This window comes from Fundulus heteroclitus, chromosome 9, assembly GCF_011125445.2.
Source record: "Fundulus heteroclitus isolate FHET01 chromosome 9, MU-UCD_Fhet_4.1, whole genome shotgun sequence".
In the NCBI taxonomy this organism is placed as follows: domain Eukaryota; kingdom Metazoa; phylum Chordata; class Actinopteri; order Cyprinodontiformes; family Fundulidae; genus Fundulus; species Fundulus heteroclitus.
This window is the reverse complement of record NC_046369.1, coordinates 16,012,941-16,030,536: the sequence shown is the minus strand read 5'-3', so window position 1 is coordinate 16,030,536 and position 17,596 is coordinate 16,012,941. Positions and strand designations below refer to the sequence as shown.

The window sequence follows — 17,596 nt, the reverse complement described above, 5'->3', positions numbered from 1 at the left end:
GATCACATGCATCAGCGAAGTTGTAACCCGCCCAGACAACAGACCTTTAAGGTAGCGCTAGCTGTTATTAGCTGCAGGGATAGCCCAATAACAGGGTTCTATCGCGCTCTGGTACTCATTGCACCACGCAACGCTCCCCTGCGTGAATGCAGACTGAAACAGCAAAACAACATACAAACATTTGTAGTTTGTAGTCTATAAGTTAATGTTTCAATTCTTTTTTTTTTTTTTGTTTTTGTTTTGTTTTGTTACAGGAGCAGGATCGTTTTCACAAGCCTAGTGAGCCCTCTTGTGGCTATAGACGGTAATGTTTACTCCTTGGTTCATACTGGTCAATATGAATTACTATATAAATTTGATATATAAGTCACATCTGACTGAGTCGCAGGGTCGGCCAAACTATGGAAAAAAAAAAGGTGTGAATTTTAGTCACATACGGTTTGTAAGAAACTGGTTAACTAGTCGGGCTATCTTCTCAGGTAGCCAGTCTGTAGCCGGCTCTTCACCAGACATGCTGCTCATAGTTTGCCAGGTGGATTTTCAAAGCAACGGGGGGTGGGAGGTGTTTCTTTGGTGTCCGCTAGATACATTTCTCTTCCTTGAAACATTTTTCTTTTACAAGAGGGATATGTGAAGTTGCCTCCATTTAGCCAGCTGACTGGCAGTGTGCAGCAACAGGTGGGGGAGGGGCAGCACTGTGTTAGGCCATACACCCAGGGGAAACGGCATCTTCTCCGGCAGCTCGTGAAAAGTACTTCCTGTAGGAAAGTTTTGAAACGTTAACTTTTTGAAAACCTCAGGATGCCTTGACACTTGGTGACCTGCCTGATGGCTGCCTTTAGCAAAACCTTCAGCTGTTGGCTCATTCTTTCACAAAGACGCTTGTTTTTTGTTAAGTTTTAGTTCTGAGAACAACCTCAACAATCTGCCGTCACTCTCTCCTCTGACCATTTTTTTTTAATAATCTCCCTCCGCTCTCATAATCCAGCTTCCTGTGTGTCTCCAACCGTCCCAGTCTGCGTACGTCTCTCCCTCCTCTCATGTTTCTCCCTTTTCTTGTCTTTACTGTTCCGCATTAATGCAGGAACCCGTCCACTGCGTTCTACCAGGCTTTCCGGCCTCGCAGACCAAGGGGGTCAAAGCCCGTCAACGATAGGTATGAGCTCGGTTGTGCTGTACGGCCTGGACTGACTGACTGGCTAAACCAGAGCATGCATGGCTTTCACCCCCTCTGCACGTCTGCAACAAAACGTCCGTCTTAAGACGTCTCCCCCGTTGTTGGGGGAAATCCTTGTTGCGTCATTTAAAGACACTTGAATAGTTGTTTTTTAATTAGTTTCCATTTAGCTAGCTTGGATTTTCTGCTCCTCTGTTTGACTAATAGTCTAATTTATAAATAACAAAACTATTTCAACTGTGATAACTATTTGTTTTTTTTTTTAAGGGTAATTTTCATTCTTTGGAAATGAGGTTGATAACTATGAAGACTTATGTAACCGAGTTTACCCTTCCACACGTAACATGTTGAAGTTGTTCTTCAGGTTTCTGTTTGATGGAGCTGCTTTAGAGTGGTTCTTAGTCTCTGAAAATAAAGCATTGAAATAATCTATAATAATTTTCCCTCATGTATTTAAACGTACTTTTAAATGCTGTCAAGCCTTTGTCTTTTTTAGTAGGCGCTAAATGTGCTGCGGTGTTATGGAGGCCGAATCCCAACATTAATTCCTATCAGCAACTTGACGTGTGAGCTGCTTTCCAGCTTCGTTGTTCCTGGCTCTACATCTCAGCTCGTTGAAATCATGGCAGCCGAGGAGGGAGCTCTCGGGTTTTTTTGTCAGTTTTTCACATATTTGTGACACTTTGAGTATGCTTAGTTGTGTTGATGATGTGCTTTAGCTTTCTGCAGCTGCTGTGAGAGTTTGGGATTTTACGATCAGCAGCGCTAAAATGACAGATCATGTTTAGATGCCGATTAAAGCGTTTTTTTTTTTTTTATGTTCAGATGACAAAGCTGCTGGTTTGCAGTTTTGGACTCATAAACGCTCTGCTTTGAATGAACTGTGAGAGCTGCAATTACTAACCGGGCATGGCTGCGAATGTGTTCGGCACTTTAATTTAAACAGATTTAACTTTTGCATATAAATCAACGTGTTTTTTTTTATGCATTATTGTTCACTCAACTATTGGTTTCTATTGTTTTACTTAAACCACTACTTATTTATCTTATTTTTTTTTTTTTTAAAACAGTTGAAGGCTTCCCTCACACTCAGACTGAGGGCCTATCCAAGCCTTTGTTTTAAGACAAAGAATTACCACCAAGTATGAGATGCTTTATCTGATCGGTCGTGGCGTATTTGCTGTAGAAATCATTGTAGAGCCTCTTTGCACTAAACTGACTCGTTATTTGATCAAAAGCACCTCCTAGTTTTATAGACTTTTGTTCTTGTTTCATGTAGTTTACGGCCGTGTGGGTTAATACTAGTGGTGGATACATTTACTTGAGTAACTCTTTGAATATGATGTCTTTTTAGGAGAAGTTTTACTCTACTATACTATCTGCTTCTGCTTAAGTAATGTTGTTTTTGAAATTAGGTTACTTGTATCATTTAAGATAAGATACGGAATTCCTTTACTGTCCTGCAAAGGGGAAATTTGGGCATGACGGTGGTGAAGACGCAGGGTTGCACACGATTTATAGTCATGAAAAAATAAGCTCATTTAACCTAAATTTAGTTCTAAAGCAACACAGACTAAATGTCAGAAAGGCCAAAATAAAATTGAAATAAATACCAGAGTAAGTGTTGCGCAAATATTATTATGAAATGAAATGTTGAAAACAAACAGTGGAGAAGCATCAACCTATTTACAGGATGAGATAATATGCATGATAGCACAATATCATCTTATTTCTGGTTGCTCTATCCAGCTGGAGCTGCTTCACTGTATGAAAAACACGTTTAACCAAAGATTGCAACCGACAGACGCAAACCTACAGTTTTCTGCACAAAATGGATCAGACGTTCTGGTTAAACAGCAATACCCAAGTAGCCTTTTTACTAAATACTTTTTTACTCTTGACTCTTTTTTTTTTTTTCGGATGCACCTTTTTACTTCAACTTCTTTAAGAATGTATTAAGTATTTCTGCTCTTACTTGAGTACAATACCAGCCTCTGTTTAGTTCTTAGATCTAAATAATTATTGCTATTGATGGAAAGCAACGTGAAGAGCAGGAAGTCTAACGCATAGAGATACCCGTTCAGTGAGTTTGATCTTATAGGCAAATGAGCGCTTGTTGGATTTTACTTGGACGTGAACTCATTAGTTTGCACGATTCACCGCTTTGTTCCCATATTTAACTTTCATGGCCGACGCCAACTCAGGCTGACTAAGAAAATACTTTGTAAATTTTTTTTTTCTTCAGATCTTTGATATCGTAAGCTAATATGCAAATATTTGTATTTGTTAACTTGCCTCTCTGGACACTAGTATCAAAAAAACTCGCTCTTGATAAATCAACCAGATGTTTTTGTTTTTATCAAAAGGAAATCCTCAAGTCATTCTTTGAATGTCAAGACTTTAACTTATTTTTGCTTATGTAAAACTACTTGAAATAAAATGGAGGTAGTAAACAATGCTCGGTTTCTATCTAGCTTATACCGACACAGGAAGCTTTTATTTACAGTTTTGATTTAAAAATTAAAGCATTAAGTTTGCTTTGCTTATATAGGAGCCTTATCCATCAGAGATATTGATGTTTACGTAAGGGAAACAGTAGCAGTTGGTTAAGTGTGTGTGTGTGTGTGTCCTCTCAGCTGGAAAAAAGACTGTTTGTTCCTCTTCCAGCTCTTGTTTGCCTTGGGGCTCTATAACAGAGCAGCTTTATTCCAACCTCTTCAGCTAACCGCAGGTAAAGTTGAGGTAGACGCCTCATTCCAACTTCCTTTGTCCTGAGCCAGCTCTCCTGCAAGGTTGGACTTGTTGGAAGTGAATGGGGTATTGCTCACAAACAGACTGAGGGCACGGAGGAGCATTCTTGAACGTGATTGATTTGTGAAAAATGTCAAACCCAGACTTTGGTTGTGGGCTCTCTCATCAAAGATAATTAGTTTAAGTTTCGCCACCGGTGCGGGCACCGAAAAAATGCGCGTTTCTTAACATATGCTGCTGCTGCGGCGGCACCCGGGTGCAGCAGCAGCAGCAGCATATGTTAAGCAGGTTTAAGGAATGACGATGGTAGTCACTTAAATACTTTATGAAATGCGCAACAGTAGGATTACGCGCCAGTTAATATGGGAGACAGATTTGAAGCAGCATGTATAGCGCCTTGCAAAGGTTTCCGTGCTGTTTTTAACTTTTTGTGAGGGTACAAACACATCGTTCGATTGTTTCCTATTGGGATTTCATGCAAAAGACTGACATAGTCCAAACTCCTTAGGAAGATAGGCAGTGCATTCCCCAGTCTGGGTGCAACAGCTGATTAAAGATCGGTCTCCTAAGCCCCGTCTTATTGAAATAAGTAAACAGACAAGTAGAACAGTCCACTCGTGTAGAGACAAAAGCACGAATTATCACTCCCAAGTTCACTTGGGACCAATTTCCGACGCTTTGTGTTGCATTTTAATGTCGGATAAGGCTCTGTCCAGTGCAATGATCAAAGTTTTAGTTTTGTCTGGGTTTAGCTGACGGCTTCGCCAGGGTCCAGGACAACGCTGTCTCTTTGCAGCTCTGAGGCTGTGGGGTATATAAGCAGCGCTGTCTTGTGCCTCTGCATTGAGTTGGAGTTTGATTAGTGAGTTTTGCGGTCCTTCCATTAATTGTTCAGGTTAGTGATTTATTGGCTTAGCATTCAGTTTCTTTATTTAGCTTTTACTGGTAGCCCAAACCACGCCCAATAGGCTGCAAGTTGGGTAGCAACTGCCTTCTCAAAAAGACTGACATAAAAAGAATTTTAGATGCTGAACTATAGTCGTTTTGTAATGTTGGATCAAAGTTTTGGTTCCACAATGGCACGTTTTAAAAAGCTGGGGAACACCCCGGTCAGAATGGAAGCATTTAAAGGGTTTACAGCCCAAAAGACCAATAGTATCAAAAACTCTGATAAAGAGCTTGGTTTGAAGGGCTTGAGGAAGTATTTATCTTATCACAAGTACCACTATATTGTTACCGTATTTTTCAGACTATAAATCGCATAAGTCGCTTCAGTATATAAGTTGCGTCAGTCAGAAAATTGCGTTACAAAGAGGACAAAAAAACTAAAAGTATTTAAGTCTCACTGGACTATAAGTTGCATTTATTTAGAAATTTATTTCATAAAATCCAGGATTAGAAGCTGACATTTAATCTGGCAAGTCAGTTTATTCAATTACACAGCTGCGCCCACAACCGGCTAAATAACATGAAACCTGGGAGGATGAATGGGGTAAATTAGCATAACAAGCCAGCAGCTCCAACCGGCAAGCTTCTAGCTAGCGCATGTCAGCGTAACGGGCCGATGCACTCAAAGTTGTCAAAATGACGCTGATATCGGACCGTGAGTGTAATGGTGCTACGTGCTAAGCTAACAGTACGTTACATAACATAAAAAGGTCAGTAAAGCTCTTGAACGTGCATCAGCGAAGTTGTAACCAGCCCGTCCCAAAAACATAAGCTAATGCTAACGCTAGCTGTTATTAGCTTAACAGCCCAATAACAGGGTTCTGTGGCAGTCTGGGACCCACAGCATCACGCAACGCTCCGCTGCGTGAATGCAGACTGAAACAACGAAACACACACACGTGTTCAGTCTTAGTTGTCTATAAGTTAATGTTTCAATTCATGTTTAAGTGGTACAAGAGCAGCAAATACCGGTAGTTTTCACAAGCCTAGCGAGCCCTCTTATAGCTGGTAATGTTTAAACCTTGATTCGTGTTGATCAGTATGGATTAACATTTAACAACATGTTATATTTGATATATACGTCGTACCTGACTGTAAGTCGCATTATCAGCCAAACTATGAAAAACGTGCAACATAGTCCAAAAAATATGGTAAATGGAAGGAAAAACAACTTAAAGCAGCAAACGTAACAATCAGTTTTAGGGGTTTACAATCTTGATCAGAAAAGAAATTATCCAAACACTGATCTAAAACAATAATTTCCCCTCCATTTAATAATAAATGATGCGATGTTGCCCATTGCCACCCAACATTTTGTAGGGAAGTGGTTCCTTAGAGTAGACAATAGAAGTAGCTGTGGGTTTCTAATGGTCCGTTTCCCTTCTCATCCCTTTCCCAGCGTTGGATGGACTTTCGCTCAGGGACCGCAACAGATTTACAACCCAAGATGTGTGATTGGATCATGGATCATTTCCTGATCCATGAGCCTACGCTGTTCGACTTACATCGCCGCTAATAGTTTAAAGTTTGGCTCGTTTTATAAGCTATAGTTGGCGTTAATAATCACTTCAGGGAAGCATTAGGCTATTTAATGGCTTTATCGTAAAGGGGCCGATCCGTCTCAAACAGCGAAGCGGCAGCAGCCCCCCCTTTTTACTGCCTTCTTTCTACAATCATCTACTTTACGACAGCGGAGGAATAAAGATAAAGATTTATATTTTCTCTAAGTGAGCTTAATCAGTAGCTGTCGGGTGAGTCTTAAAGCGTTTGACGACGGAGGCCGCGTATGTGGCCACCGTTTGCGTCACAGAAGCATTTACCTTTGGGTTCGAGGAGCAAAGTTAGAGGAGCCAAAAGCTGAAGTTTCACATTTTATATGCTGACAAGCCAGAACTGTTGCTAGTCGACTCCTTTCTGAGCTAATTTGGAGCTTTTAAAACACCCCCCCCCCCGCCTCGTCTTTAATCTGTGCGTTTATTTCCTAGTTTGTTCTCGCGCTCGTTTAAACGTTGTCAGTCGGAGTTGCTCTCACCGCGCACCAATGGGAAGCATGCCCACAGTCAGTCAGGAACACGCTGTAATTGCTAACAGGCCCCGAGACATATTCTCAGAGGACCTAACCCATTTTTACTTCTTGCGGGATCTCTCCGTTCAATAAGAGCACAGTTTCGGACGGATTACTCGGCAGAAGAAGACCCCCCCCCCCCCCCCCCCTCCCTCCACCTCCGGCGAAATCCGCCAGCGCAGAGCTTTTGATACGTATGGCGCAACTCGACATGGCGCGGGGTTCTCATTTCAGCCTGAACAAGCTGCTTCTATGCAGACGGGAATTGATTGATGGGGATTTTAAACATCAAAGATAGGTCCCCCCCCCCACCCACCCCACCTATTGCTCAACAGGCCACATGTCCTGATGATAGTACCGTATGGAGTTTTCACTCTCCTCAGCTTCAGCTCCGCAAATTGAACTGGCTTTTGACCTGCATGTCTAGGAAATCTCTGCCCCCAGCAGTGACTCGCCTCTTTTTTCAACACCTTCCCGTGTAAATTAGTAAAGGTTTTTTAAAGAGCGTAAAAGACGTCGAGGTGTGTTTTTTCTGAGCACTGTTAAAACAGCTGGAGACGGGTCAAGTTATGTGTGTTCTCATTGGAGCTCTAGCTGATGAAGGTTGCAAGTGAAGCACTCGGCCTTAGATTTAATCGTTCATATTGCAAACATTTATTTTCCTTTCAAAAAAGAAGAAGAAGAAAAAAAAGGTCCTCACAAAAGAGAACATAACATTAATTTGCAAACCTTTACAAACTTTTATTTTCCTTTCAAAAAAGAAGAAGAAGAAGAAAAAAGTCCTCACAAAAGAGAATATAACATTAACAACGCAACAGTCTTCCCTGCTTTGTGCAGAATGGGTTCAAAGCAGGGAAGATTTGTTTTATGTATAAAAATGGCCCTATTGTTAATATTTTAGTTTATTTGTGAATAATGGGTATTGGCCAAATAAGCTGCATCCTAATTGTACCTAAAAAAAAAAATCTGTGATCTCTTCTTTGTTGTTAGTGTTGAGCTAATTTGATGTTCGGCTGACTGCTGCAGCTTGAATCCGTCTAATTTTCCGACCTTTTTTTTTTATGACCGGTCATCTTCTCGTCTAATGCGGTAAAACCAATGCTCATTTCCAGACAAAGAAACTCAGGTCAGAGTGGATTAACAGATAAGCTTTCCTGGAGTCGCTGTTTATTCCAGCAAAGCTCCCGGTGATAGCACCCAGACCCAAAGCGTTAGACTTCAGAGATGATAAACCCTTGATCTTGTGATAAATGCTTCGCTGAATACAGAGGCTTGTTTGCATTGAGGTGCCAGGGCTTTCCCATTTAAAGTCTCAGGTGTGACTCTATTACAGTTAATGCATTCCAGTGGGGGTTTTTAATCCTGAATGAGTCGAAAAGTTGGCCCAAATCGCCGTGACTTAAAAAAAAAAAAAGGTGGTGAAATTGGATGTGGAGGCATAAACTATATGCTGCTGTGAGATAGGAGCTTTTTTCCTGCTTGCAGATCGATTCTCTTTCTTTTTTGCAGGACGTTATTGACTATTACTGACACTTTCTCACCCAGCAATATATTTGATGTCCAAATCCTGTTTGCTGCGCTGTTCAAAAGTGCAAATATGTTTGAGTACAACCAGAAAATGATGCCAATCAAGTTCTCTGTACTGTTTTATAATCTCTTCTCCATCGAGTAAAACTTCTTTATAAAGGAGGGACCCCGCATGCCTGTTAGACATTGCGCGTCGTCCGTATTGTTGAGTATTATGGTATAAAAGATTAAGACTCTATGCAACTACAAGACCACAGTGAACATTGTCAGATGCTGTTAGATCTGGTGTAAAAAATAACAGCGTTTAAGAACAAGACCATCGTACCTAAAGTCCCTGAGGACCCCACAGACTGGAAATGCTTTTAAACGTGGCCTTAAAACCCATCTTTTTAGGAGAGCTTTTAATTGAACTCTTGCCCTTTTACTTATTGTCTGTTTATTTTATCATGCTCTCCGTGTGGTTTATTTAGCACTTACCTGTTTTACTATGTACAGGGTGCTTGCGCAAGTCTTGAAAGTCTTAATAAGTATGGAATTTTGAAACCACTGTTTTCCAGACCTTGAAAAGTCTTGAATTTTGTGTGAAAGTCTTAATAAAGTATGGGAAAAAAATGTGTGGTAGAATTTTACAGTATGCTCAAAGGCATTGTGAAATGAGAAATAGGAAGGTAGGCTATAAAACTATAATTTTACTAACTGGTCACGTACTGTATTAGCCTAATGGAATCAAACACTTGTTTGATGTGAAATTCATGTACTTTTCATGTTTTGAAACGTTTTCATCAGTAAAAGCATAATTTACTGTGAATAATGCATTTGTTCATTGAATACTAGCCTATAAAAATTAACATTTCTAATAAACAGTTTGTACAATCTCAACCAACGAAGTAGGCAGTAGGCACACAAGTATACAAGTACATAAAGTTAAGGTCTTGGGGGGGAAAAAATATCAGTTTTAAAAAAGTCTGGAAAAAGTCTGGAATTTTAATTTGGAAAAAGAGCAAGCACCCTGTATGTAGCACTTTGGGATTTGCAAAATATGAAGTGCATTACAAATCCAATGTATTATTATTAGAGTCAATCAGGGTGAAGGGAGGGGATTCCTGAAGGAAAATGTGTGACCATCAGTTTGTGACGTTAAAATCAACTGTGCTTGGGTTACAAGGGGGAAAGGCCGGACTACGCCAGCACGTCCAGCTCTGATTGGCTCAGGAAAGCGAAAAGGAGCTTTTGGAGTGGCTTAGTCAGAGTCTGAAACCTGAGTCTGAACTAATGCTGTGAGATGGCCCTAAACAGAGTCTTCCTGCCTGAAACCCCACCAGGGAGGCTGGAGTCGAGCAATTCTGCAGAGAAAAGTGGAGCAAAACTCGCGCCACGATGTTGCTAAGGACGTTATAAGTGATCGTTAACGCTTGCCGCCACCGAGGGTGGCCCAACCTGTTCCTAAGGTTTGGGAGGTAATTACTTTTTCAATTAGAGCCAGGATGGTTCCACCGTAACGATTAAGTCATCGTTAAAAAAAAAACTGTGTTCTGGGTTGAGCCCCGCCGCCTTATCTCAAACCGCGTTTGATCTGAAACACTAGCTCATTAGAGGTCACGTTACCCTGCGGCTCCTTTATGACCCACCCAGCATAAAAACCGCCCTGCTGACGCTTACTTTAGCTGCTGATCAGGTTAAGTAACAGGGCCCCTCCATAAACGGATTAAATGACTAGAAATTAATAAAATCTCTCCACCGACTCCAGATCTCATCCTTGCTGGTATGAACTCCCCTCAGGAACGCGACTGCTTGGTTCGGCCCGGCGCTCCAGCCGGAGGACGCGCCGCTCGGCTTCCAGTGTGTCACATCAGGACACAGGCAGTACGTCAGTTTGGTGATTAAGCTGCAGGTGGGGATGTAGCCTCGGGGCCTTTTGCTGAGGAAGCTTTGTGACAGCAGACACACCTACCTCTGAGTATGATTTAGTGGTAAAACTGAAATGTTGCCGTACGCTCTAGCTTGTTTAGTCTTTGTTGTGCGTTTCTGGGGCCAGTCTTTGTGCAGACGGCACAATCGGGGACGGCAACGGCCAAAAGATGCCACGTCGGAGACGACGGACTTCCAGCTTCCTGTGCAGGAGACACATTTTGTTTCTTCTTTTTTTTAATGCGTTTCTTGATTCAATATGTTAAAAACGTAAAATTATACATCAAAATCTGTGTTTTACAGAGCCTTTTATATTTGGGTTTGCAAAAAAAAAAAAGAAAGAAAAAAGGAAATGTCTCCTGCCTGATAATTTATTTGCTTCTGTTCAGATAAAGTAGTTTTCTTAGTTGTGGTGGACTTTGTTTTGACCAGATATTTAAAAAGCTTGCAAATAAACATGGAGGAGCTTGTCAGATAAGAGAAAAAAGAATATTGTTTTTTGTTTTATAAAAGAAACCTGTTAAAATTAAAAAAATAAAACCAGTTTCTCAGTTTGAGCAGCTGTCTCTCTGCTGATTGGAGGTAATTGACGCAGACGGATGTTAGCAGATGAAGGGTTTTCCAGGCCTTTAAAATCCTGCTTTCTTTGTTTTCAGATGAGGGGGGGGGGGGGGATCATTAGTTGAACGGAGCGTTGAGGGGTCGTCTCGGTCAAATGCTGGGTCACGCTCCTGTTTACTTCTCCCGCTACACAAACTGAGGACTTCTCAAGCATCCATAAGTGCAGTTTTGGGGGTTTGTTGCTGTTCCTGAACTCATCGGTTGATTTAGTTCAGATTTCTCTCTTTTGATTCTGGACGGTTTTGGACAAAAGAAGCAAACAACGAATAGAAAGAGCCAAGGCATTAATAACAGGTCAGATAGTTTGGAGTTTTAAGCTGCTTTTTTTTTTACTCTTAATGTGGCTGCTGATCGGAGCCTCTACCGCCCCCGCCTGGTGGCACGGCCGAACTACGCGTTTTTGATCAGCTTGAGCCAAACCAGAGCTGTGTTTAGCGGCTGTAAAGAGAACAGCAATGGGTCGTCAGCCCCCACTTCTCCCTCCCCATCTTCCAGTTATTGTTTTGAAATACGAAGAAAAAAGGGGAGAGGAGAAAGCCCCAGGTCTGATTTATTCAGCTGCCTCCCCCACCGAGCCTGTTTGTGGGCTTTAGGGGATGGGGAACGTGTGCTGCTTCGCTCTGTGGGTTTTTAATGAAGAACACATTGGGTTTCTGAGACTTGTAAACCAAATCATTTGAAATGCTAATGTAGTCGGTGGGGGTACTTTTACATGTGCACCATGAGGTGTTAGCTGCACTAAAGGTTGCGGGGTAAAGGGAAGGTAAGGTCTGTAAGCCGTGCGCCGTCCCAGCGTGGTGGCCCGCTTCGGGTCGCAGATGTCCGGGGTTCGGAGGTGTCCCCTGGACTGGAATGTCTGGACGAGCGCGTATGTCTGCAGGGAAGGTCCATGCGGAGGGTAACTCAGCAAGCGGTTCTTATATAAACCCCCACATGTCTTCATCATTGAATAAAATGTACAATTTACTGTGTTTTGCTTGGACACCAAATAGCAACAGCCTTTCCCCCCCTCCTCTCCCTCACTCCATCCATCCATCCTCCTCCTCGCTGTCCTAACATTTCATGTAACTCCACGCGGACGCATCTCTAAGTCGCTTAACTGGCTAATCTGATTCAACCTGCGTGCCTCTGGTGTTTTTTTTTTTTTTTGTTTGTTATTGATGGAAACACATTCCGGCCTGAGCTCGTGGACATTTCCCCTCTCTTTCCCCCCAGATGTGGACGGTTCCTGCTTCAAAGGGAGAGGAATGTGGTTTTTTTTTTAATCACTGATGTCACACATCTTGGCTGGTTGAAATGTAACTGCTTTGGTTAAACCTTCTCTAGGCGGTGTCTGATTTCACCGGCACGTAGGAAGGATCGAGGGGAAGGAAATGTGTCAAATAGTTGTAGGGAGCAGTAATTTACCCAGTGGACACGGTAGCGCCATGTTCTGTCTGTGTACAACGTGGGGTAAGTGTGGAAAGTACACAGGAGTGAGGAAAAATGTTCCCTATGTTAATTTTAAAAAGAGGCAACCATCTATGCGTCTGGTTGTGCGTTTCTCCTTTTTAAATGGATAAAAAGGGAAGATAAGTTTTAGATTTTGAGTCTGGAAAAGTAGGAAATTGTTTCACGCATTTTTTTTATTTATTTTTTTGTGCAAGCCCACATTCAAGTTTTGCATTTAAAAGATATATAAAAAAAAAGCTGAGAATGCCTTCAGGTCTAAGCTGAGGGACAGATGGATGATTTGGTTACTGAAACAGTTTCAACTTGTCGTCGTTACGCAGAAAACAGGCTCAGCTCGACTAGCGTTGCCTCTACCTGCAAAACTCTGCTTCTTCTTTTTTTTTTTTTTTTTTAAATCAACGCCAGCTCCTTTTTGAATGAGTCGCGCACACACGGTGGCAGTGAATGCGTCTCTTGTGCAAAGAATCTGCCCGCGGGGAGAGAGAAGTGAGGCAGGTTTGGAGAGGAGGAGGAGGAGTTCCGGACTCCTCCTCCCTCCAGCCTCGCCATGTGATCCAGCGGGGCTTTAAGAAACTCTCAGCTTCGCGTTCAGAGCCAGAGTCGTTCGTGTTTTATAACCTCGCCGTGTCTGTAAACCCCTAAAACCAACAACAACAATAAAAAGAAATCAGAAGAAGCGGGAAAGATGCGCTGCATGATGAGCTACAGCCTGCCCTGCTCGCCGGGAACCCCTCCGCACTCAGCCAGGCTGGTGCCCTACAGAGCCAGATGCGCCAGGTAAACCTCCTCGCCTTTCTCTTAGCCATGTGGCGTTTTACGCGCTTGGACGGAAGCCGCTCCGGGTCCCCCGCCGCGCCGCCTCGTTTGCGCGTAAAACGTGGCGGCTGTCGGCGGCGCGTTGGTGGCCGGTGGACGTGCGCCGCAGCACGCAGTGGCGCAGGTGGAGAGAAGCAACACGCCGCGTAATCGAGCCGATTCGGGTCGTAGTTGCTCCACTACCGCACAGACGGGACTACTATTTAGCCGATCATTTAAATAATCAGCTCTTTTTCCACCGCTTTTATATGCCATGACTGTGCTACCGGTCCCTGTGAGGGACAAACACCTGCCGGGATCCACTGGAGGTTATTGTTGTGAGGGGGCGGGAAAAGTCCACATGTCTGTTGCTTTGTGGTGATTCTGAGGCGTTTATAGTGGAGAAGTGGTGGTTAAAGTGAAACAGGAGGTGTTGCGCTTTACTCAAGTGACCTGAAGACATCTTATTAATATTATAAATACAAGGAATGACAAACATCCCCCCCCCCCCCCCCACACACACACACACACACACACACACGCTGTGTAGACGTGTATGCAGGCACGTAGCTTTGGGATAGATTTGTGATTTATAAGAGCTCACTGCTTTAAAACAAACTCCTTTTTTAGATTTATGTGTATTTATTTTTTTTATTGCCTGTAAATTTGCTCTCTGTATCATTTCGGTCCTTACTATGTAATTCTTGGCTTTTAATACACCCCCATAATCTGAGAAAATATAGCCTTTTAGGTAGTTATCTGAGGGTTCAGAGGGCGGCACCCATTTGGGGGATTTTGTCTTAATCAGGGATGTCTGGACTGTATATCTTAGTGTTTGAGTGGGTTTTTGAGGGTGAACTCTTCACCTCCAGCCTCAACCTGATTATTTTCTTTTTCTTTCTTCCTCCCAGTAAATTCTCTAGTGGCACTAAAGTATTTTAAAAGCGTCGTCAAAACTGTCTCGGTGCCTTGTTCGTACTGCAAACATGAGGTCTCAGCTGCTGTGAAACTTGTCTAGCAGTGTCTAGATCTGCTCTTATCGTTAACCTGCTGTAGATCTTACTGCTCCCCCGGTAAAAGCCTCCAGGTTTTATGCACGGAGGCTATGAAGTCCTTGATGTCATTTCTCAATTAAACGTCTGATATGAATCTGAAGTGCATGATAAATGTTGACGGGGGAAGTCTTATCTCTCCTTCTTTCTTCCCACAGCGCGTCTGGTGCCAACGTAGTCGCCATCGATAACAAGATCGAGCAGGCCATGGTAATTTATCTCTTCTTTTTTCTGTTTTTTCTATTTCAACACGCAGACGACGTCAGGCCGCACACACTGTCCGTATGGCTCAACAATTATTTAGTTTTTCGCAACGGCTTCTCCACCGTTGACACATTTTAATCACAAAACTCACTTTTTGGCTTCACTGTGAAGTTTTTTTTTTTTATTATCAGCCGACATTTCTAAGATAAGTAATTGCTTGTCAAAGGCCACTAAGCACTAAACCTGTTTCTAAAAAAAGATCAGACGTTACTGCTTTCATCCCAGAGATATCAGAAATGTTTTGTTCCTTTAAGTTTGCCGTGCTGATAATTTTTATTTATTTATTTTTTTCCCCCCTCTTCCTTCAGGACTTGGTGAAGAGCCACCTGATGTACGCCGTGCGCGAGGAGGTGGAGGTGCTGAAGGAGCAGATCAAGGAGCTGTACGAGAGGAACTCTGTGCTGGAGCGCGAGAACGCCGTGCTGAAGTCGCTGGCGAGCACGGAGCAGCTCAGCCAGCTGCCCGGCCAGCTCGGCTGCCTGTCGCCGCCGCTGCAGCTGCAGCTGCACCAGCCCCCGTTCATCAAGAACGGCGCCCACTCCCTGGTTCACCACGAGGGGAGCCAAGGCGTCTCCTATCAGCCCAACATCACCTCGGCGTGAGCACCCCCCCACCCCCTCCATTTACCCTCTTAAACACATGTTTTAAAGACATGCCTCCCACGGACAGGAGCAGAATGTCCTCGTCGGGGGGGAAAACAAACACAACAAACTGTCCTGTTAGCCCTTAAAGCAAAAGGCATGGCTCTGCACAGTGCGTGCCAACACAGGGGCCTTCACACCGTTAAGACATTTACCAACACTTTAAGTCTTATTGTGTCCTGTGCTTGGCTGCGCGTGAGCCATTAAACTGAATGTCGTCCCTGTGCAGGAGGTGGGGGGGTGGTGGTGGGAGGCGTTCGTTAGCTCGGTGAGCTTAAATTGTCGGGACAAAGAGCTTGAAGACAGTATTAGCGACGAAAAGAAAAACAAACGTCCGGCACAAACTGTCCTCCAAGTGTCCCCACGTCACTCCAGGGCTGGAAGAGGAGGAGACGCGGCGCCGGTCGGACCGAGCGGAAGAAAGACGTCGTCGTCGAGCAGAGGAGGAGAGGATCGGGTCGTCTCTGCTCCACCCGAGCGAGACAGGAGCCTACGCTTTTTAAAATAAATATATATATATATATATATGCTGCATCGAACGCTTGTTTTCTCAAAGCCACCGTACTTTTGGCAAGAATCGTAACAAAAAAATACTCTGTAGTTCTGTTTTTTTTTTTTTTGGTTTTTTTTTAGCAATTTTTTGTTTTCCATTTATTTATTTCAGGGCTGCTATTTTCATAATGTAAAATGAACAACATCATGAAGTGACTTCAAAATTCAAAACAACTTAATTTAGTATTTTTTATTTTTTTTTTTGGGTATTTTAACACCTGACAGGTAGTATAACATTTGTTAGTTTTTTTTCAACGTGAGTAAAGTAGGCAATAACGTTCCTTGGTTGAAATTGTTCTCGTGAACTGGTGGTAACACTAAAGTGGAGCTTTTATGAGGTGAAATCCAGGTTGAATGTATATTTTGTAAAGTATTAAAGAGCGGGGGAGGGTTTGTACAGGGCAATGCCTGTTAGGGTATAACATATGATGGGATGTTTCAATAAAGAAAACTATGAATTTACTTTTTTCTAGATTTTTTTTTTGCTTTTTTTTCCGTCAAAACAGAAATTATTTTTTTTTTTAGGGGCGTAAGAGATGAAAAGCTGTGAAAATTGTTCAACCTACTTTATAACCAAAGACTCAAAAAACTGTGTTAAGTCATTTTTATTAAATGCATGTTTATTTTTTATTTTATTTTTTTCCCCTCTGACCTTTCCCATATAAGTTTTGTTGCTGTTTTGCATGTCCTGCATGATCTGTCATCAGACCACTTTCTTACCTCATTTTATTTTAAAGCAGCACTCTTATTTTCTGTCAAGTCTGTGAATGATTATTGGAGGATTTGTGAACAAGAAAGGGAGCTGTGAGCAAGAGGAGTGGAGCAAGTAAGGGAGGGGGGGGGGTTGTGGTGGTAAAACGGGCGAAAAGGTTGGGAATGTATTTTGTTTGAGGAGGAGAAGCGGAACCGTGTGCGTAAGAAGCGAGGAGCCATCTTCATCGTTTGTTTTAATCTGATACACAGAGGGAAGCTGTTGTGACGTTGCAGGTTTTGATCAAACGCAGCATTTAGTTTTTTCGCCTGCAGTGTGCAGCATTTTGCTTGCAAAGACAAGGAGAGCGATATGCGTTGAAACTGAACATTTCACACTTGAAAGCTGCTTTTTAGGGGATGTCCTGTCCGTCTCACGTTCTCTGTGCCTCCTGTACCTGCGGTCGGCGGGCCGCTCGGTCCATTTCTCTGTGGCTTAGAACCGAATCAAACTGCTTGGTAATTGTACAATCAGACATCTCTCTTAAATCTTTTTTTTTTTTTTTTCCCTCCCACCCTTAAGTTTTTTTTTTTTTTGTATTTTGTTTGAAGGAGACGCCGTGTACATGCCAAATGTGCTGTATAAAAGTGATCACTGAGCCTTGGAGAAAAACATCAAAACGAATGCCCTCGTAATGTGCTGTTAAAGACAATTTTTTTTTAGTTTTCATTCGGAAATAAATAACTTGTTTTACCACGTTTGTGCTTGAGGGTGTTTTCATTTTTTTTTTTTCTTCCCCCTAGCGTGCTGGAGCTTCTCCCTTGTATCGATCGCTCACGTCAGACGTGTGTTGACCGTAAACGGTGGGCTGCGCAAACAAAAAAAAAAAAAAAAAACTCAACTGGAGGTCAAAGACAAACATGACCGCAAGCGAGAGCCCTGGAGGTAACGCTATGGGTCATTGGGTCTGTGACACAAACACCTGGGTGAAAACATGACGGGACCTATAGAATGTTCCGGTCAGTCAATGTGTGTTTGATTTCAATTTATGAAGAGATTCCAAAAAAAGTAAAAAACATAGCAACTGGACTTATTTTACGTAGTTGAAGACGTTTCGCTTCCTCTCCAGGAAGCTTTCTCAATTCAAAAAGT

The 17,596-nt window shown here is 42.7% G+C and overlaps 1 protein-coding gene across 2 annotated transcripts in view; it reads left to right on the top strand.

The window, feature by feature from the left end:
* tsc22d2 (TSC22 domain family 2) overlaps positions 1-17,200 on the top strand; it is a 39,865-nt gene extending 22,665 nt beyond the window's left edge. The window contains exons 2-4 of one of the 2 annotated variants that reach the window (XM_021318263.2): positions 1,085-1,156; positions 14,455-14,506; positions 14,869-17,200. In XM_021318263.2, the coding sequence (XP_021173938.2) occupies positions 1,085-1,156; positions 14,455-14,506; positions 14,869-15,162 (418 nt within the window). In that variant the 3' untranslated portion in view covers positions 15,163-17,200. The remainder of the gene's footprint in view (positions 1-1,084; positions 1,157-14,454; positions 14,507-14,868) is intronic. The other variant, XM_021318264.2, reaches the window with a different exon arrangement.
* The last annotated feature ends 396 nt before the right edge of the window (positions 17,201-17,596 follow it).